This window comes from Mustela erminea, chromosome 13 (assembly GCF_009829155.1).
Source record: "Mustela erminea isolate mMusErm1 chromosome 13, mMusErm1.Pri, whole genome shotgun sequence".
In the NCBI taxonomy this organism is placed as follows: Eukaryota; Metazoa; Chordata; class Mammalia; order Carnivora; family Mustelidae; genus Mustela; species Mustela erminea.
Genome location: NC_045626.1, coordinates 57852480 through 57876019, shown reverse-complemented (window position 1 = coordinate 57876019; position 23540 = coordinate 57852480). Strand labels below are relative to the sequence as shown.

The 23540-nt window shown below is 34.7% G+C and overlaps 1 protein-coding gene across 5 annotated transcripts in view; it reads right to left on the bottom strand.

Annotated features, from left to right (window-relative positions):
- ANKRD12 (ankyrin repeat domain 12) overlaps positions 1-23540 on the bottom strand; it is a 130742-nt gene that overhangs the window by 37362 nt on the left and 69840 nt on the right. For 4 of the 5 annotated variants that reach the window (XM_032309640.1, XM_032309639.1, XM_032309641.1 and 1 more), the window contains exon 8: positions 17912-18059. In XM_032309640.1, the coding sequence (XP_032165531.1) occupies positions 17912-18059 (148 nt within the window). Of the gene's footprint in view, positions 1-9956; positions 10037-17911; positions 18060-23540 lie in introns of those variants that run through there. The other variant, XM_032309644.1, reaches the window with a different exon arrangement.

Genomic DNA, 23540 nt, shown 5'->3' with positions numbered 1-23540 from the left:
TTTTCTAGTGAAATGACTTCAAAATGACGGGGTATGAAAGAATGGAGAGAGGCAAAACAAGTTGGTCAGAAGGTGGTAATTAGTAAAACTGGGTCATAAATACATATGGGTTCATAATACTGTTCTTTCTACTTCTGCATATATTTGAAAAATTTGATAATAAAGGTAAAACCATTAATTTGTTTACAATTACACTATAATCTATTTAAAAATGTTTTTAAAAAATGAATACATCATACAATATACAGAATAAAATAAAAAGCCCTAAATATATATACTATAGTTGAATTTTTTTTTTTTAAAGATTTCTATTTATTTATTGGACTGAGAGAGAGAGATCACAAGTAGGCAGAGGAGTAGGGAGAGAGAGAGTGGGAAGCAGGCTCCCCGCTGAGCAGAGAGCCTGATGCAGGGCTCAATCCCAGGACCCTGAGATCATGACCTGAGCTGAAAGCAGAGGCTTAACCCACTGAGCCACCCAGGTGCCCCAGGGTTGTTTTTTTTTTTTTTTTAAAGATTTTATTTATATATTTGAGAGAGAGAGTATGAGCATGAGACAGAGAGAGATCATGAGCAGCAGGGAAGGGTAGAGGGAGAAGCAGACTCCCTGCTGAGCAAAGGGCCTCATGTGGGACTCGATCCCAGGATCCTGTATCATGACTTGAGTCAAAGGCAGATGCTTAACTGACTGAGCCCCCCAGGTGCCCAGAGTTATTTATTTATTCATTCATTCATTCATTCATTCATTTATTTTTTTAAAAGATTTTATTTATTTATTTAACAGACAGAGATCACAAGTAGGCAGAGAGGCAGGCAGAGAGAGAGGAGGAAGCAGGCTACCCGCTGAGCAGAGAGCCCGATGTGGGGCTCGATCCCAGGACCCTGGGATCATGACCCCAGCCGAAGGCAGAGGCTTTAACCCACTGAGCCACCCAGGCGCCCCCTATTTTTATTTTTTTTAATAAATAATTTTCTTAGTACAAAATCAGGTAAAATGTAAGCACATTTTTAGGAATGTTGTATGTATGAAAATGTAAACTTTCATTAAAGATTTTAAATTAATGAATGGCAGACTCTACGGCAAAAAACAAAAACACCAGCTATTATATTTAGAACCCTCTTTGTAGCCACATTTGTAGTCACATTCAAGCACAATAAAATGACACTGATCACAGCACACTTTGTAACAGTTATCATTAAGTCAAACATACACTAAACGCATATTTTGGCTTTATGCTGATATCAGGATCATTAGACTCGGAAATTTTCATACACAGTGACAATCAGCATGGTACAATGGAAAAGTATAAGGGTTCTGTCCTAGGTTCAAATCTTTGCTCTGCCACTTAACAGTCAGTAATCTAATATTAGGCATTAACTCACAGGGCTATTTTGGGTATTAGATGAATTTACATAATATGCATAGCATATCCTAGTACATACCATGCATGTAATTACATATTAACTCACCGCTTAGGGTAAGAAGAGAAAAATGTATCATTACGTTAAAAGCACTTAAATAAAACCAAATTCAATAAAGCACATGTTAACTTAAAAAGCCAAAACTGAATCCCGTAACTTTTCGTATTTAATTTAGTATCAGAAAATTTAAGGCAAAAAGATTCAACTTGACGCCAGGAACTTACTTCACTTACTACAGGGCTACAATGGAGGTATGTGGTCCTTCAGAATGAAGGCAACAAGAAACCACCAGTATTTTAAGTAAAAAATGGACATATGCAGACCAAGACTTTTCCTGGGGTAAGGAGGAGGCACAGATGGAGGCAGTGAGGGGAAGAAGAAACAGAGTGAACCAAGGAGCAATTTTCTTAGGAATAATTTTCTTATATTAGTGTCTGGTGAAATTTAGATTTTTAAACATAAAAGTACTAGTCATAAAAAGACAACTACTTATGTAAAAGATTTTTTTAGTATTCCTCAAAGAAGGGAAGGGAAATGGGAAAGGGACTAGAGACGGGGAGACACAATTATATAATTGTTTCATTTGTTAATTGCAATTTAATGCCATTATAAGATGATATTCTACAATGGTAAGTCATTATAGAATGATTTAAAGCAAGTGTTTCTTCTACAACTTAATAAGTAGATGAGAATTTTTGTTGAAAGTAATCCATGGGTGAAGTTTAAAATACCATATTTATGAAAGTATATAAATTACCTCATTCACTTTTGTACCCACCCTGTATATCTAGGATACTACTAGTATCTAACTACTAGATACTAGTAGATACTACTAGTATCTATCTAGATACTAATAATGTTAAGAATAAATCTGTCCATGACCATATAGTTAATAAGTGGCAGAGCTAGGTCTTCAAACCCATTTCTCTGACTCTAATATTGGTACTCATAATCATCATGCTGTTACTTCTGAGTACATAAAAACTCTAAATACACTCAAGATGAACTATATACAACCAGATGAACACCCAGTAAATCCATGCCATAATTCATAAACATGTGTATGAATACCTTCTACTTTTATATGTTTATTTCATGATGGAGTATATCAAGAAAATAACTATCACAAAAACCTAGGCTCTACAATAAAGCACTATATTAAATGGGATTTACTGTTAATCTAACATGTAAAATATCTGAATTGATAAAGTAACAATTAGTGGTGTTAAACATACCCACCTGAGATTAAAGCTGAATTTCAAATAGGAACTATCTATTTTCTGCGTGATTTTGAGATATTCACATCTTAGATATGCAATATCTTCATTTATATACTCCAAAAATACATGAAATAAGAGACTAAACACACCTCACTCACGACTATTAACACAATTTATAAAGGAAAAGAAGTCAGGGGATGGAGAAGACGGGTGAAGATAGTTGAAGGGTACAAGTTTCCAGTTACAACCAAGTTCTGAGGATATGATGTACAGTATGAGGACTACAGTTAACAACACTGTATTGTACATTTGAAAGTTGCTAAAAGTAGATTTTAAAAGTTCCCACCACACACACAAAAAACTGTAACTGTGTGAGGGACGGATGTGTCCTCCAACCTTACTGTGGTAATTCTTCAGTATACACATACATGTATCAAATCATTACACTGTACACTTACACAATGTTCTATGTCTATTGTATCTCAAAAAGCAAGAAATAAAAAAATACAGGAAATACAGCCATGCTGTGCCTACCTTAAATGACTATAAACCTATGAACTTGATTAGATTTTTCATCTTTATAATGGTAAATACAAATGACATTTTTAAAGATGAGAAAACTACAATATTACATAAGTATGGTTCTCAATATATCATTTTAAGTAACTGGATATGTCTAATGTGGTAACCTTGTTTCAGATTTTCACTTTTTTTTTTTTTAAGATTTTATTTATTTATTTGAGAGAGAGAGACATAGTGAGAGAGGGAACACAAGTAGGGGGAGTGGGAGAGGGAGAAGCAGGCTTCCTGCCAAGCAGGGAGCCCAATACCGGGCTCGATCCCAGGCCTGGGATCATGACCTGAGCCGAAGGCAGACAGTTAATGACTGAATTACCTAGGCACCCCAGAATTTCACTATTTTTAAAACTAATATTTATCAAGTGTACTCTGTACCGGTTGATATTCTACTTGCATTCATATTTTAATTCATTTAATCTTTGTTTACCACACCTCTATGAAGTCTGTACTGTAATCTCTATTTTACAGATGTGGAACTTAGCACATAAAGGTTAACTAATTTGCCCCAATCAGAGAGATCAAATCTAGGTAGTATGGAATACTAAAATCTGAACTTTATTATTTAAACAGCCATTTCAAAAAGAATAGAAAAAAATGCTTTATGACTTGATTTCCATTACCAAAATATCTACAATGGTGTGTGTGTGTCTGTGTGTAATGTACTCAACAGAACTCAAACAGAACTAAGTATTCTTTTAACACAAGGAATATTACTTAAAAAAATAACAACCAAACTTTATATTTGGAATGGTGTTTGCTTACATGTCATTTTTATTCAGTGATGCGCTAGTGCATAAAAATTTCTAAGCTATACTTCTTTGGTAATCTTATTTATTATAAAGATTGTTTTCATTTCAATTATTTTCAAGTGGCATTTACCATTCTTTTATTATAAAGGTGAAACAGTTCATGATAGAAAACTGAGATGGGTAAAGAAAAAAAAAATCCATAAAAAAATCCTACCACCCAAGAGAATCATTCTTCATAACCTATTTAAAGTAGTACATTTGATTTTAACTTAGAAATAATAAAGGGAACATAATTTCTGAACTTCAGATCTGTTCCCTTGATTCTTCTAAATTACCTGACCAACAGACTCTTCTAAATTACCTGAAATGGCTCTTACTGCCATTTCAGAAATCATGCACATGTTCCATGAGCACCCCAAAATCATGTCACATTTTAGCCTGCTTTATAATTAGGCCTTGAATTGTTCATGTTTTATTTTCCCTGAAGTTTTCACCTTTTCTCTTGTTCATCAGCTCAAGACAATATGCCTTCATATCAATAATACCAGACACAGTGAACTCTCAGAATCTAATTCACACAATATGTGTACTGTTATCTACTTCTCTTGATAACATTCCTCATAAAGCTGACATTTTGTTTAGAAATATTCCAATTGCTCATTGCTGTCACTCTGGAATTTTTCACCAAAATCCCGAGTTAGCCTTTGTATCCTCCTTTTAGACTTGTATTTTGTACTTGTGAAGAGTAAAAATGTAAGTAGTTTTTTTCAGAAAAAGAATAGAAAGCATATCCAAGGTTTTTCTTTACACTTGAGTGATAGTTGGGTGGGAATGGAATTCTAAGTTCAAAACAGTATTTCACAGAATGCTGTAACTATAGCTACACCTGTCTTTTTTTTTTTTTTTTTTTTTTTTAAGATTTCACCTATTTATTTGTCAGAGAACAAGAGAGAGAGCGCAAGCAGGGACAGCAGCAGGCAGAGGGAGAAGTAGTCTCCCTGCTGAGTTAGAGGAGTCCGATTCGGGGATTGATCTGAGGACCCTGAGATCATGACCCGAGTTGAAGGCACATGCCTAACTGACTGAGCCACCCAGGTGCCCCTCCAGCTGTCTTCTAAAACATTTAAGAATGAGAAACCAGATGACACTCTCTTTCCTTTGTACGTAACATGTTTCCCTGTGATTCCGGGAGCCTATAGGATTAAAAAAAAATCTTTATCCTTGAAGTTGTGATGTATCTGGATGTGGGCTTTTGGTTTTATTTTTCCCCTTCTTTCTATTCTTTAAATTTTCCCTTTGATCCACAAATATAAATCTTTCTTTAAAGGACATTTTCTTCAACTAAAAAATTTATTTTCTTCTTAGCATTTGCTCTTTTTAAAGATGAACACTATATTATCCTGGGCATGTGTTTTGTTTATCTTTTTCCTCGTATTTTCAGTGTCTTTTTAAAAATGTTTTATACACTGTTCTCTTTGATCTCAAGATCTTCAGCAATACCCAGTCTGTTTTTCAGTCTTGTATAGAATATTTATTTTGAGTAATGATAAGTATTTTGAATTCCAAGGACTTTCCAGGTCTACTTTTTCACCACAGCCTTTTGTTGTTATGGTTAGCAGACTGATTGCCCTCCAAGGATCGCCAAGAATACCAAGAAGAATTTATCCTCCTGCTTTCTATATTATTTATATTTTCTAAAACCAATTGTTCTGTTTGTTCATCTTGGTCCTTCTTGTCTTTCATTCACCTGACTTTCTTTAAATCCGTTTTTCTTTTTGTACTGATAATGGGGAAAACTCATTTCTTCAGCAGTTTTCTGGTGGATCTCTACAACAGGTCTCTCCTCCTCCGAGAGGACTTTGCAACAATCTGTGCTCTCTCTATAATCTCAGTCTTTTGCTGAGACTGTTTCCTGAAAATCTGATTCTAAGTTTCAGAGATTCTCTGGGACTTCAATAAAGGAGTACTTCACAACTGCTGGATGCCTCTCATACATATTTTGGGTTGCTCCTTTGCTCTATAAAAGTTCACTAACCACATCTAATATATTTAAGGACTAATTATATAAGTTATTTATATTATATAGTTAAAGAAGTAACACTAAAAAAAATACAGCTGCATTTTAGTAAACAAATCATTACAGTTTTCATATCCCTAAACTAATTGAGAACTGTAACTCAGAGACCGGGAAATAAAACATTAGGTAATTTTACATAGTCTCTTGTAAATCTCAACTTCTAAGCCACAATATTCCTAAGTAAAGTTTAGGTATTTTAAAGATTTTATTTTTAAGTCATCTCTACACCCAACGTGGGGGCTTGAACTTACAACCCCAAGATCAAGAGTTGCACGCTTTGGGCCAGCTGGGCACCCCAAAGTTTGGGTATTTTAATTCTGCTTTATAGATGAACAGTCATACATCTATCTAGAAATAAGTATGCCATATGTGGACATATTTTCACTGTATTTCTATAGTAATAGATATAGGTAAGAGAATTATAGTCAAGAGTTTAGGGGCGAGCTGGGGAAGAAAGAGAATATAATCAACAGTTGAAAATACTAAATCTAAAAGCAAAATCTACATAGGAAATAAAACCAAGTACCACAACACTCTGTATACTCCCTCACTTAATTATAATTATACACATCGCCTTCCTACTAAAATGTCAGTAACATAGAAACTACTTCTATAAAGTATAAATTGATCAAGATTTATCTCCTAAAAATAAGACTAGTATCACTACAAAAATTTTGATGTCACTAAAGGAAACTGACAAAATCACCCAGTCTCAGCTAATTCCATAACAAATACATATATATATATATATATATAATATACAATTACACTATATGTGTGTGTATGTCTGTGTGTATACATATATATATATATATATACAGATAGATAGATAGATGTATGTTTATTACATGGAGGTCCTTTTAACCATGACTAGATAGAACATTTTTCTGCAGACAGGATGATATAGCTAACGCTGAACTCATTCAAATGTAAGCATTTTTTTTTAAAGTCAAAGTTCTTTAAGGGTTCTGCCCAAATGTATCTTTTACAGAGTTTGTCTTAAATATTCAGTAATATCTCAACTACCATAATTATGTGACAGACTCACTTTAAGTTGCTAGACACTGGTAGAAATCCAGTTTGTAATAAAAACCATCAAGTTAACATATTAACAAAAAACCCATTTGTTTCACATTTATGATAAATAATTTTACATATTTTGGGCAAATACACTTGAAATATCTTTACTATTATATGCACATGAACTTCAAAGAAGGATATTTAGCAGACTATTATTTTATGTAACATAAAATTTAAAGGCTTGTAAAGTATTCATTTGCAGACATCCAAAAAAATCTCAGCTGCAACAATTCTCCACTTATTTTTCCTGATACAGGAGTAAGTAAAAATGTAGAACTGTGTAATTTTTATAGACATTGCTAAAAAAGTGAGTATCTATAGTAAATGGTATTTTAGTTCATTTTGTTTCCTTTTTCTCCACTTAACAAACTTTGACATATATATTTTTCTTTAAAAAACACTCTGTGTAGAATTAAAAATTCTTAAGCTCTGAACTAGGTTGCTATAATTAAAATTAAGACATGGTAAAATCTGTATTGATTTAAAAGTACTGAGTTTCAAATAAGAGAAGTGTAGAGGCTTTTTGTTTGTTTAGGATTCAGGAAGAAGCAGCTGGTGATATTCAGAAGAAAGTTTGAAAAATTAAAATTCAGAACTCTGTGTGTAAAGTGTACCATATATGTCACAAAGCAGAGGAGAAAAAGCAAAGCATGCAAAAAACTATGCAAATCACTAGGGAATTTCTTCTGGTCATTAAATCAAAGAATATTTCATTGCCTATCATGCTGTATGCTCAGCCCTCCATACATAATGGTTACCTAAGTGTCTTTCACTTTCTCTGAACACTGGTACTATAGGGATATGTGAAAAATAAAGGGTGCTGAACACCCACACTGTGCTTGCTACCACTCAACAATGTCAGAAAAAGATTTAACCAAAGGTAGCTAACAGTCCTAATTAAAATAACGTTCTTGGGTTATAAATGGATTAAAATTTTCCAAACTTGACCTAACCCACTTCCTAACATTTATATTGGAAGTGACTTAAAAATGCCATTCAGAAAGCAAGAAGATAAAATATTCTTTACATCTTAAACAGAAGAATCCTAATTTTAAGTAGACTAACATGCAAACTCCTTTACCCTATAAAATGCTCTATCAATTCTAAATTCCTAATGATCAAGTATATTGATAAATATTTTTAACACTCTAAAATCATCTTGGGTAATTTCTTCCTGTAGATATCTTCATACTTCTAAGATTAAAAGACTTGCTTTAAAACTTCCTAAGGTGATGCTTCTTCCTATGTTAAACAATTAACATCACATAATCCACTAAAAAAAAATTCTGGTATATTTTGACTTAAATAATTAGGTTTTTTGATCTCTTGATTTATTAACTGTTATAATTCCATATATGCATGTATCAACCAGTCATATTTTCATGGCTCCTGAAATATAAAACTGAGGAAATGAATTTCACAAATTATGACAATATATTAGAATAGTTAACAATTTATTATTTTAATATTAAGAAAATAAGGCTTCAAAATACTGGTCATTTTGTGTATTTTATGACACAGAAATGTACTCAGTAAACACCAGTGGGTAACAATATATCACTTTTTAGAAGTTTCTTAATCTGTTTTACAGCAGATGCTAAAATGTACCTCATCTATTTATTATGATGGGAGTATCTCCTGCTTAAGTTGAAGTATGCAAGTGAGTAAAGTTTGCAGCAGCTGCTTAATAAACAAGGTCAGATTTCTGGTGGTCAAAGTACAAGAAAAAGATGCATGACTTTTCTGACAATGATTGGTATTTTCAACTTTGTTCACTGGCCACTTTAAGTAATAAAATCAATGTCTGCATATTTGCAACAGAATCTCCACTTTGGCAATTAATGAAAGTCAGAAAGTACTGGGTGGGCGCGCTGTGTGACACAGAGTTACCCACTTCTCTATGACCATAATTATGTCTCATGAGCATGATACAGCTCTCTGAATACGACTGAGTCCTCGGCAGGGTAGCAAGAAGCAAATATTTGTAGCAAACACCATTATTAGAAAGAATTTCTATGCAGGAAGATAATGTGGAATAAGACTGGAAAAAGGGCAGAAGGTGGCAGGGAGGGAGGGGGGAAAGACTAAAGAATTATGCAAATTTAAAAGTGCCGCACATTTGTATACAAATAAGCTGTACTAACCAGGACATGTATTCCTGCAACAATATCGTAAATGTTTGATATGTATGACAAGCTATTCAGTGTAGTCCTTCAACTGAGGCCAGTCTGCAAATTGTTTACTATTTATCTGTGAAGAAATAGGAGCCTGCACCAAAAATGGAAAGCAATTATGTCAACTAGCACACTGCTTAGTTCAGCTGATGTTTACTCACAGCCTTTTTCCCTTTTTGAGAGAGGAGGGAATGCATTGATTTACAGTCTGGCACAAGCTCCTTATCTCGAGGACCAGTAATAGTTTGTGGAACAGCTACCCTGACCTGAGTAGCACTGTCATAAAGCACAACGCCTAATGGAATAAACCATATTTAAAATGTTACATATTTAACACCCTTTATTTCCTCCAAATTCATTAATTTCTAAAATTCAATGCCTTGGTTACATTCCCTAACTTTGCAATACTTAAAGTGTATCTGTCACATGGATCATGAGCTATACCAGATGGATAATGATGCTATCAGGCCTTACACATACAAACAGCTATGGGCAGTTACATTAACTCTCGATTACATAGTAATACATTCTAAATTTAGATCGGATGAAGTTTGATAAAGTTAAGTCTAACAAGGACCTCATGTAAATTAAGCAATAAATTGGGTATTTTCATCAGTCTTTTTCAGCAACTCCAAAATCTTTGTATGATACTTACTGACAGTTTTTGCATCATTCCTTGAGGGACTTTGATCAAGCAATAATTCAGGCACATTCATCATGTGGAAAAGAAATATTCTGAAAAATCAATACATAGTTGATGAACACATGAAATAGTCAAAATCAGTGAAAAATCAAAAAGGTTCTAGATGATGTGTTTCACTCTAGTTAAACATTTAAGTTCAAATAAGACACCTTCCCTCTTCCATGGGAAAAATTTGCTGTAATACCTCTTTCTAACGGAAAGTTTTATAATATGCTTTCACAGCTACTGTTTTCTGAAGAGACCAGAATTATAGTTGGTAGCCATAATAAATGGGAAAATTAACATATCATATAAAAAAATCTTCTGATTTTCAAATCTTATTTTCTTACTTTCTTATGAAAGCCAATGTAAATTCAACTATTATGGAAATACGAAATTTTTAAATTATGAAATCAAGACGATTTCATATAGCACAAAGATGTTCAAATAACTTAGAGCTTGTAACTGGTAGATGGATATACCGTATTTTAAAAGTAGAAACTGACAGGGGTAGGTGGATGATTATGTGAGTATCTTCATTTTCTTAATGAGCTGTATCCCTAGTACTTAAACAATGTCTAACACATAATGAATGCTTCAAAATAGTTGTTGGATAACTGAACTGAAGGAAGAAGAGCTTAGGACATCTAACAAGTGACATATGTATAGCTGAATGATGCTATCACCAATTCAGACAGGAAAAGCACGAAAAAAGGAGTGTAAATGGAAGAAAAAGAAGTTCTAGTCAGGGCTACTGACTTCTGTGTAATTCTAAATGGTAATATCCAAAGGGCAGCTAAATATACAAGTTGAGGTTTAAGAGAAAGATAGAGTGATATTTGAAGGCCTCGCTACATTGATGGTAATTAAAACTGTGAGTGAGGATGAAATTCACCTGTGAGAATATGTGTCATGAAGAGTCCAGAGAAAAATCTTTAGAAAAACTAACACAGGAGTATATGGAAATGAGGAAGAAATGAAGATGAGATTCTAGAAGGAAATTAAGAAGAAACTTTCCAGGAAGCTAGATCAAAGCCTGGAGAGAATTACATCCCAAAAAACAACATAGGAGAATTTTAGAAAGAACATGGTCAACACTGTCAAAATCTAGAGAAAGACTGAAAAGGCAGCTAAGGAATCTGGCCGTTAGAAGAATACGTGTGATGTTAGTAAACATTCAACAGAACACTTTTAGCTAGGTCTATATCCTTTCAGATTCTGCTCCATGCTTGTAAGATTTTACACAAATATATGTACATATACAAACATACATAGAAATTTTATTTTATCTTATTTTATTAAAGATTTTATTTATTTATTTGACAGAGAGATCACAAGCAGGCAGAGAGGCAGGCAGAGAGAGAGAGAGGAGGAAGCAGGCTCCCTGCTGAGCAGAGAGCCCAATGTGGGACTCGATCCCAGGACCCTCAGATCATGACCTGAGCTGAAGGCAGCGGCTTAACCCACTGAGCCACCCAGGCGCCCAATACATAGAGATTTTAAAAAACATTATTCATTTTACAAAAAAAGAGATAGTAAGAGGATTTATCTTGATTTTTCTAACTCAAAGTATCTTATGAAAATTTCTCCAACTAAGAGCAGTAAGACATGCTATTTCACATGGTTGTACAATAAATAGTCCCCTGTGTGGCCATCTACCTCAGTTTATGCAATCAATCCTTTATATCACTATTTATTTTTTCTTTTGCCACTAAAAACAGGGCTGTAATAAACATGAGATAGTCCCAGAAATGTGTCTGCTAGATCAATGAGCATACATATTTAAAAAAAACATGTTTATCAAGGCCAACTTTGAACTTACAAAAAAGTAGACAATATTATACTGAACCACCATGTCAGGTACCCCTCACTCAGCTCCAATAGCCTTCCATGTGGCCAATCCATACCTCTATTAATCCTAGCCCTGTGTCATTTTGAAGCATATCCTATTCAACCTATCATTTCATCTAAAATATTTCAGGACATATCTCTAAAGGATGAAGGCTGTTGTATTTTGTTAGCTGTTGTCAGACTGTTTTTCAAAAAAAACTGACCATTCATATACCTCTCTTTTTATCCTTTCTCCTATTAGGCAACCAGTTTTTTAAGTTGTTAGTTTATTTTTCCAGTATTTCTTTTTTTTAAATGTAAGAAAATTTACACATTGATGCATTTTCTAAATGCTTACATGTCTGCTAATATCTTTCTTTTACCCTGTCAGGGGAATAATACCTTGATCAGGTATACAATTTTTATGGTATAGTTCTTTTCTCTTAAGGTTCTATCTTCCACGGTTACAAGTTAGAAGTCCAATGCCAATGTGACAGTATTTCCTTGCAGATTAACTTGTTACATTCAGAATGAAGGAAATTGATCAATATATGTCTAGGGTGTGTGTGTGTGTGTGCATTTTCACTGAACTATCCGGAACTCACTGACCTTTATTATTGATGAATTCAGGCTATCTATAGCTCAGGAAAATTTTCTTCTATTTGTTTAACTGAGGACTATTCTTCACCTGTTTCCTTTTTCCCTATTAAATCCCCATACATATGTTACTCACATGTTAGATCTGTTAGGTCTCCTAGATCTATTCCCAAAGTCTATTATCTTTTCTTTTTTTTTTCTATTATCTTTTCTTTCAGGATTCTTCCCCTTTGTCTTTTTGCTGTGTTGTGAGGATTTATTTTACTTGATTTTCTAGTCTAATAAGTCCCAACAATGATCACTTCTCACTGGAGTTCTGCTTGCGTAGTCGTGATTTTTATTAGGTATACCTGTATTTCCTTCAGTGTTCATTTTTATTGTTCAAGTCATCTGTTTCCTCTAGTAGTTTTATTTAGTTCTATTTATTCTTTTGGTTCAGAACAATCCTTCTCTTGAATTTGCAGGCAACTCTGAAGGGCTGCTTTCCTTTGTTAGCACAGTATAACCCAAAGTTAGAGTGGTCAAAGCAGCAGCTTTCCTCTGAGTAGTGGAAGGTAAAGTGGCCTTCACCCCTGAGATTGCCAGTTAGCAGCTTAAGTACCAGGAGGAAGGCTCTCTGCTGTCTGATTATCGGTCTTCTCAAACCTTCCTAGACTCAGTAATGGAGGAACTCAGCCTAAAGGTTCAGCTATTCTCTAGATTTGTAGAGGCTGAAGATGAGTCCTCACATAATCCCTAAGGACAAGTAACATCTCCCCACCAATTCAACAAATATTTTCCGAGCATTGTCTACATACCACTTAAGGAGTTTATATCTATTGCATGGTGAAGAGGTGAAAATAGATACTAAAAGCAATGCTGACACTTTTACAATTTTGCCTACAGTTTTAATTTCATTCAGTAACATTACCACTATACCAAATACTACTATCAACGCTTTAACCAACATTGCATTTTCTCTCCTTATTAACAACCCCCTACCCCCAACCTCCTCTTACTACAATCAGTCTCACTTTTGGATAGGTGATAGTTAAGTAACAGTGCTGATCATTTCCTAAGTGAAATAAAGGAACTATCACTATTGCTGGTCTCTCTCAAAACTACTGAAAACTTACCAGGCTTTTCCTAACGTATCATCTTAAGAAATTCTTATTATTAAAAAAACCCTAATATCCTGGATCTTCTATGTGACATCTATTGTGACTAGTTTTGCACACCCCCCCCAGAAAAGTATAAATCACCTATTAAATACATGTTTAATTTTTTAGTCTTAACTCCTTTTAAACATTTTAATTTTTTCCTATGAGTTATCCTTTATCATTTTTATGCAATCTAGATAGATTACAGTTGAAGAACTGGAGCTGTTTGGGGTTCCCACAGTCTAGATTTTGCTGGATGCAGGTCAGCATATCCCTCTTACCCTGGTATTTCCTACATGTTGCAGTTGAATCCTGAGCACTGAGAATTGGTATTCATTCCTTCATCAGGGGGCATGCAATATTTTCTTTTTTAAAAAATTTAATGTTAACAACTACTGATCAATCCTCAATGCTTAGATATATTAACTAATTGGGGATTGAAAACAGTTAATCTTTTTTCCTCATTCTTTTGGCTGGATTAATCTTAAACGAAAATACTTCTCACCTATAATGAGGTTACCCAATGACAAAGTTCATATAGGAAAGGCAAAATAAATAATTTTTTCCCAGTTCTGCCTAATTTTTTTTTTCCAGTTCTGCCTAATTTTTAAGATAACAAATTAGTTCTCTGATGATGCTGAATTAAAAAATTTATCTCTATAGATTCATAGATTTAAACATAAATGATGGGTTTACATTATCTATAATTAATACCCTTTTGAAACTCAAACTATCCCATCTATGGCCAGTGTGAACTGCTCTCCAAGTTGTCTCCTAAGGTTCTTTGACAAGGTTTTGACAGTTTCCTTGGAATCTGTAATGACAAGATGTTTCAAGCTTATATTATTTCCTGTCCCAGACATAGCATCATCCATTTTTTTTCAAGAATCCCTAGTTTTCTTTTAGTAGAAAATATTTCAAGATCAAAGTCTGGACATCAGGAATGATTATTGCTTACTGTCTTAATGTCATCACTTTTATATCCTTTCAATGGACAAAGCAAGGAAACTTTATGTATTAATATTTATTTTCGATTTCACTTGGAATTAATTTCTAACTCACAAAAAGCTAGAAAGAATAAAATACTAAATATATACTTCACCCAAATTTATTATTGTTACACTCTCTTGCTTTATAATTTGCATTCTCTCTATACATGTATGTATATATAAATTTTCCTCCTTTGAACTATATGAAGGCAAACTAAATATATGATGGCTCTTTACCCCTATATACTCCAGTGAATATTTCCTAAGAAATAAGTATTTCCTAAGACATAAACATATTCTTTGTCACCACAATATAGTTGTCTACTTCATAAATTTACATGGATACAACACTAATCTACCATCCATTTCCCTTGTTAAATGATCTAATAATGTCCTCTATAGTCACTTCCCCTCTCCAGTAGAGGATACAGCCAAGGAACAGGTATTGCCTTTAATTATTATCTCTTTACATAGTCTGCAACATTCTAATCATTTTATGACATTGACATTTCTTAATCTTCCATGCCACTGGCTTTTGAAAAGAAACCAGAACATTCTTCATGGTTATGCATCACAGCCAGAATGTTACAAAAGTAATGTTATAACCTTCTCACACCATCACATCTGAAGGCACAAAATGTGCATCTGTCCCTCCTTTGATGACATTAATTTTAATCACACAGTTCAGATGATGCTAAATTTCTCTTCCCTATCATCACTGTTTTCCTCTCTTATAAATGTGAAAAGGCCATGTAAAGATTCTGCTCTTCATCAAAAAAATCCCCTCTAGATTATCAGCCATTAATGATTCCTGCCCAATAATTTTTACCATAAAGGGTGTAAATGATCAGGTAGATATGAGAATGGACTAGGAAAGGGCTTAAGAACTTTCTGAAGTGATGGAGACAGTATATATCTTGGTAAGATTGGATTACACAGGTCTACACATTTCTCAAAACTCAGTGTATTTCATTAAAGAAAGAACTATTAATTTCACAAGCATAAATAATAAATACTTTGTAAGTTTAATAATACACAAAAATTGAACGCTAGTTAATGAAATGCATCAAAAAAATAAGATGGACTGTACGTACATGGATAGTATGTGATACTGTAAGAAAGGAAATATAGTAAAAAGTTAATAACTATAAAATGTAGTTGGTGGGTAAAGGGTATTCAGTGTGTAATTCTGAGTTTTGCTGTATATTTGAACATTTTCATAATAAAATACTGGGATTCTAACTTTTGCACACAAAGGAAATCATCAACAAAATGAAAAGGTAACCTAGTGAATGGTAGAAAATATTCAGAAATTATAACTCATAAAAATATCTAAAACATATAGAGAACTCATACAACTCAAAAGCTAACAATCCAATTAAAAAATGGGCAGAGGATATGAACAGGCATTTTTTTAAAGATGACATACCTGTGGCAAACAGTATACAAAAAGATGCTCAACATCACTAATTATCAGGGAAATGGAAACCACAAGGAGCTATCCCCTCATACCTGTGAGAATGGCTATTATCAAAAAGAAATAAAAACTATTAGCAAAGATGTGAAAGAGACGTAGAGAAAACAGAACCCTCGTGTACTGTTGGTGGGAATGTAAATTAGTGTGACCACTATGGAAAACAGTATGAAAGCTCCTCAATAAATAAATTAATTAATTAAATAAAAGCAAATACCACAAGATCCAGCAATTCCATTTCTGGGTATTTATCTGAAGAACAAAATTACTAACTCAAAAAGATATATGCATCCTTATATTCACTACAGCATTATTTACAGTAGCCAAGATATGGAAGCAACCTGTGTCCATCTATGGATGAATGGCTATAAATGTGGTATATGTATGTAACAAAATATTACTCAGCCATAAAAAAGAATGAAATCTTGTCATCTGAGATAACATGGATGGACCATGAGGTCATTATGCTAAGTGAAATTAAGTCAAAAAGAGAAAGACAAATACCATTATGATCTCACTTACATGTGGAATCTAAAAACAATACAAAACAAAACAAAAAGCCAAGTTCATTGATAACAGAGAAACACTGGGCAAAATGGGTCAAAAGGAATGAACTTTCAGTAATAAAATAAAGTCATGGGGATGTAATATACAGCATGGTATCTATAGTTAATAATACTGTACTGCACACTTGAAAGTTGTTAATTCAGTAGATCTTAAAACTCCTTATCACAAGGAAAAGAAAAGAAAAAATATTGTTTAACTACGTAGGATGATGGATGTTAACTAGCCTCATTGTAGTGATCATTTTGCAATGGATACAAATATTAAATCAAGTGCTAAAACTTGAAACTAATATGTTATATGTGTTATATATATAAAATATACATATATTTATATATGTATATTAGTTTATATATATATATAAACTAATATGTTATATGACATTATACCTCAAAAAAAAAAGTAAAGGGTAGACCTCAAAACTATTATAGGTGTCATTTTACTGCCTTCTGGCGATGGCTGAGATTAAATGAGTATGGTTTGATTTTTATTCCCTTGTATTTAAGAAGTAGTATTACCTAATTTCTCAGAAATTCTTTAAAATTTTGTGAGAATATGGCCAGTTATGATTCTTTTTCTTTTTATTTTTTTTAAGTGGGATCCACACCCAGCATGGAACCCAATGTGGAGCTTGAACACACAACCCTGAGATCAAGACCTGAGCTGAGATCAAGAATCAAATCCATCCAGGCACCTGGTCAGTTGTGTTTCTGAATCAATTCTTGTTCATTCATTTTTGCCTGAAAGCATGAACCCTTCAAACCCGTATGCAAAAGACTTTCCTCAATGCAGGAAACTTTGTTACATTTTTAACTATTTATGTTAACAAGAAAATGGAGTATGCCAAAAGTTTTCTGAACTATTCTTTTAGATCTTTCCTTTTTAAAACTGTTTTTGAAAAACTGTGCCCCTATGTTGCAACAATGACCAGAGTTCAACCACCTAAATCAAAGAAATAAAAATGCAAAGATGACTCATTAATGCTGGGAAAAACAGGAAGGGTTTGGTTAGTACCTAATTTGTAAAAGAATGAAAGAAGTTAGAATAGCAGTTCTGATAGCTATTAATGGGAAAAGGTCCTGCAGGAGACTTGAATATGATAGCAGTTTGTCGGGTGGAGGAGGCGTGGGGTGGTCACGAAAACAGGGCAATGACATTATGTTTTCACTTACACAGGGGACATGCAGCAAATACCTAAGTTACTAAATTCATCATTCTTAATAACTGCCTAGTTTTACCCTAAGAACACAAACATTTTATATATTGCACAGCAGAATCAGAATGTTCTACTAAATACCATGTCAAACAGTCGAATAAAGATTATTTGAAACGAACCTGTGTAACTTTCATCATCATCAGATAAAGGCACCTCTCTTTTTAGCAGCAATTCCAACTCCTCTGTCTCTGCTACATCCACTGGACGCTCCCCGTGCTTATTAGCTTGAAATGGATTTCCACCATGACGAAGTAACAGTTTCACTATCTGCAATGTTAAACAGTAGGAAGATTTAGTCTCTTTGGAGATTGTATCATTTCAACCATTCTCTTGATAACACAATATCCTTCTGCCTCCCTTCCTCAGTGTCTCTTCTAAATCATGACTGCTCTCTTCAAGTTCCATTTTCATTGCCATCCACCCTTCATTTGACAATCTTATCTACTATAAAAACATTTCCTCCTTAAAATTTAAGATGGCATTAAATCTCATCCTTTTTCTTCTTGTTCCAACATATGTTCAACAAATATTTACTACGGACCTAATTAATAAGCACTGTTCCAAGTTTTGCGTATAAATCAACAGACAAGATAACAAGATAAGAGGCCAAGCTTCTTGGCCTCTTATGTGTATTCCAGAGGGAGTCTCAAAAGAAGTATCCTTCTCTGCAAGGCTAGTATCACTACCAGTGCTTTTTTTTTTTTTTTTTTTTTTTTTTTTTTTTTTAAACTACCAGTGCTCTTATTCGTATTTCCTATCTTCTGGAAATTTAAACTATCAGGAACTGACATCGACTTACTCAGAACTAATGAATCTTAAACTTTAAGGCTGTAACTTTCATGGTCCCCCTTTCCGCTTAACCAACTGGATCTAATTTTGTACTCATTACTTTGACATTTTCCTTAAGCCCTCACCTCCCCTACCACATCAAGTAAGCTTTGGGCTCCACAAAACAGGCGTGTGCCCGGTTAGTCATCATTTCATTTCTTTCATTTGTTGTTTTTATCCTCTTTCTTCTATGTTTTTAAATGTCTTTCTGACTGGCTCCTTTCTAGAAACCAGTCTTTCCAGCTCATGTCTCTTCCATCTTAAAAAAAAATGGCAATAAAAAAAATGAAACAGATAAAACAAGAAACCTATATTCCCCTCCTCTAGCTAAGTCTGTTTTCTTACCTTTATAGTCAAGTTTATGAAAAGATATTCACCCTTGCAGCCCTGACTTTATTGGCTCCTCACTCTTCTATACCTACAATTACGCCCAAACAGGTATCCTAAGATCTGTAAACATCTAAGACAATGACTGTTTTCCCTAGGGCTCTGCCTTTGATTCACTTCTCATGCTCTAGTCTACATCATCTATTTGGAGCTCTCACCCACTCTGTTTTAATGTGATTGACAATTATGCAATCCATTCATTTATTTTCATTCTTCTGCTTGCTCTTTCTCAGCCCTCTTGAGCTCCAAACACAACATCCTGGATAAATCTAGATGAGTATATTTGCATTTTAATGCAACAGCTAAAACCAATAGGTTCCAAACACAGTTCATTAAACTTGCACCTTACCTTTTATCTATTTCCATTCTCAGTCACTGGCACCAAATATAGTTATGTATTTCTTGTACATTATCAGGAATAATAAAAATGTTGAGACAAGTAGTACACCATGACTAAACCTCCATCGTTACACAACTCTATTTTTCCCCATGGAGTTAAATGCCTTGATTTTTCACTTGTTCAGTTTTCTACATAATCATTTTTTATTCATCCCCCACTCTACTGTAAGTACAGACCTCTTTGATTCAACACCCTATCATTTTTTGTTGTTGTTTTTGTTAGAGACTCCTTTCTCCAAACCTTCTAATGGGCTCTAAAGCAGACTGGATGCCCTCTAGATTTGCTTCCCAGCTATTGCCGCCCTTCAATCCTATCATCCCACAAATAACCTTTCCTCATTTTTAAAAAGAATTTATTTATTTGACAGAAAGAGAAAGAAAGAGAGACAGTGAGAGAGGGACTAAAAGCAGGGCGAGTGGGAGAGAGAGAAGTAGGCTTCCTGCTGAGCAGGGAGCCCCATGAGGGGCTTGATCCCAGGACTTTGGGTTCATGACCTGAACCGAAGGCAGACGCTTAACCGACTGAGATATCTGGGCACCCATCCTTCCCTCAATTTTGTGTTAGATATTTTAAAGCTTCTCTTCTTTTCTGATTTACTCCCTCATTTTGATGAGTCACCAATTTCAGAAAATTCCTAAGATTTTTTACATGTCTGGTAATACCTTTATTCTATCTTCACTTGATTAACACTTAGTCTAGATAAAGAACAATTTCCCCTCCAATTTTGAAGGCATCATTACATTATCTTCTAGTTTCTAGTGCTGTTAATGCAAAGTCTGATGCCATTCTGATTTTTTTCCTAATAAAACTGATTTGCCTTTTCTCTCTGTAAACGTGACATTCTTTGCCCCTACGGTTTTGAAATTCCAGGATAATATGTCTTTTTTTTCAAGATTTATTTATTTATTTGAGAGAAAGTGTGTGTGTGTGTGTGTGTGTGTGTGTGTGAGAGAGAGAGAGAGAGAGGGAGGGAGAGAGGGAGAGAGAGAGAGAGAGAACGCGCGCAGGAAAAGGACAGAGGGATAGAGCAAGCAGACTTCCTGCTGAGTGGGGAGCTTGACACAGGGCTCAATCCCAGGACCCTGAAAGGAAACCAAGAGTAGGACCCTCAAGTGACTGAGCCCCCAAGGTGCCCCCCACCCCGGATAAATGCATCTTGATCTTGGATGAATAAGTTACTGAGCATTGTGTGCTGAGCATTCAAGTGCCTTTTCAATCTTTCAGTCTGAAGACCTACGTTCCTTCAGTTCTAGGAAAGTTTCTAGTTTTACTTGATAATCTAAGTTTTCACTGTTCTGTCTCCAAAGAACTCTTACTAAGATACTAGATCTCCTAAAGTAATCATCTTTTTTCTCATTTCTGTTCCTTCACCTTTACCTCTTTGCTTCCTGGTTTCTGGGAGACCTCCTCAACTTTATCTTTACTCCTCAATACAAATCACCCTTAACAATATGGGCATTAGGAACACTACACCTGTGTGGTTGAAAAATCCATGTATAACGACTCCCCAAGAGCTTAATTACTTATTAGTACTACTATTACTAACTGGACGTCTTAGCAATTACATCAACAGTTAACACATATTTTACATGTTATTATGTATCATATGCTATATGCTTACAATAAAGTAAGCTAGAGGAAAGAAAATGTTAAGAAAATGAAAAGAAAGGGGTGCCTGCGTGGCTCAGCGGGTGAAGCCTCTGCCTTCGACTCAGGTTATGATCTCAGGGTTCTTGGATTGAGCCCCGCGTCGGGCTCTCTCCTCAGCAGGAAGCCTGCTCCCCACTCCCCCCACTCCCTACCTGCTTCTCTGCCTACTTGTGGTCTGTCAAATAAATAAATAAAATTAAAAAAAAAAAAAAAGAAAATGACAAGAAAGAGAAAATACATATACAGTACTGTACTGCATTTAAAAAAAAAAAAAGTCCGCATGTAAGTGGCCCCATGCAGTTGAAATCTGTATTGTTCAAGGGTCAACTGTAATCCATCTTTCATTTTTGCAACCATATTATTAATTTCCAGGAAGTTTTTTCCTTCATTGATTGTTCCTTGTTTAATGCATTCAGGTCTTATTTCAGAGCTACAACAGCTTCTTATCTCTTTGGGGAAATTGATGAATTTTGAGGAAGTTCCTCATGGCATTTTCCTGTCCTCCAATCAGGACATCTATGTTAGAGAATTTTTTCAAATGCAGGAGGATCACTGGCTGTCCACACGTAAGAGCAAGGTACTAAAAGACTTACTCAAAGTTTTGTTGGCATGGCCAGGACTTGCTGACAGACGAACTTCATGCCAGTGTGATATGACAGGACCATTTCATCAGACTCCTCTCTTGCCTAGTTTAATTTCCTACGCAGAAACCTTCCAACTCATGCCTCAAACTGTAAGCCTTACTGTCAGCATTCTGGTTGCTAAAAGGAGCCTGGGGTCTTAACATTCAGTATGTCTCACTTAATTAACTTACGCTTAATCCTTACTCTCATCTATTCTTGTGGTAGGTCAGTTCAGAATATGTGGTTCATACCTGCCAGGAAATCAACCTCCATTCACCTGCCAGGGTCAGAGAGGTGCAGTCATCTGGCTATGTAAGGTTAGGAAGGGGATTTAAGGGTCAAAAAGACATATTCATTTCTCTTGTTTTCAGTTCTATCTTAACAGGCATTTCTGGAAGTATCAATAGAAAGTGGTACACTTCCAGGTACCACCAATTCCTGAGCTTTAGTCTTTCTAGGATTCTGTGCTGGAATGGCTTTGGTTTCAATTTTCTCTGATTTTCTAAACCAGGAGTTGGCAAAATTTGGTCCATAGACCAAGTCCGGCCTGCCGATGAAGAACAGTTTTTTACATTCTTTTAAAATACTTTAGGGGTTGTTTATTAAAAAAAATTTAAAAAATAAATTAAAATAAAATACCTTAGGGGCACCTGGTGGCTCAGTCAGTTAAGCTTCCGACTCTTGTTTCTGGCTCAGGTCATGATCTCAGGTTGTGAGATCAAGTCCTGAGTTGGGATCCACGCAGAGCATGGAGCTTGCTAAGATTCTCTTTCTCTCCCTCTCTCTCTACTACTTTAAAAGGATTCATAAAGAAGAATTAGTTCAGAGGAAGAGAAGGGAAGAAAAGAGGAAGGAGAAAGGAAGGAATGCTGGAGGCTACAGGTGGCCGGCAAAATCTAAAATATTTACTACCTGGCCCTTTACAGAAAAATTTTGCCAAACCCTGTTCTAGATCAGTAACCACTCATTCTTCTAGTTTCCATCACCCAAAATACTGGTTTTCTTGTTTCTTCTGTTTTGTCCTTTGCATCTGTCACTTAGCATCTCCTCTTACTCTCATTTTAGAGGAGTCTGAGAAGGTAACTGAAATAAAAACTTTAAGTTTTTTTAAAAAGATTTTATTTATTTATTTGAGAGAGAGGAAGAGAAAATAGGAGAGAGAGAGAGCATGAGAGGAGAGAGGTCAGTGGGAGAAGACGACTCCCTGCTGAGCAGGGAGCCAATGTGGGACTCGATCCCGGGACTCCAGGATCATGACCTGAGCCGAAAGCAATTGCTTAACCAACTGAGCTACCCAAGGTGCCCCAACTTTTCATTATTATAAATAAGGCTGTAGCATACATCTTTATAAGTGGAAAATATTACATTTTTAGGCTTATTTCCTTAGGTTAAAGCCCTAGGATATGAAAATAGAATGCAGGATTTGATATTACTGAAAACTTTCAATACCCGTGAGGAAATAATCAGCAAATATTTATTACATGTCTGTGATGAGTCAGGGACAGCTGGTTATTTCAAACATGTTACAAAAACTCCAACCTAGACAATCCTTTACAGATTATCCCTATATGCAACTAATTATTTTTCTAAAAATGATTCATAAAGTAACTCAAAGTTGCTTAACACACAAGAGACAACAAATTTGAAATAGGTAAAAACGATGAACTTAGAGACACGTATCTAAAACAGAACTAGGAAGAAAGGATTACGAAAATATGTATCATTAAGTACTATATACACTTGTGAATGGTACACTAAAGATTAGTAAGCTATGTTAGTCCTCTTACTCTAAATAATTTAGAAAAGGACACAAAACAGCTACCTTTCTGCCTCTCCCACCTTAGAAATGTTTTATGGATG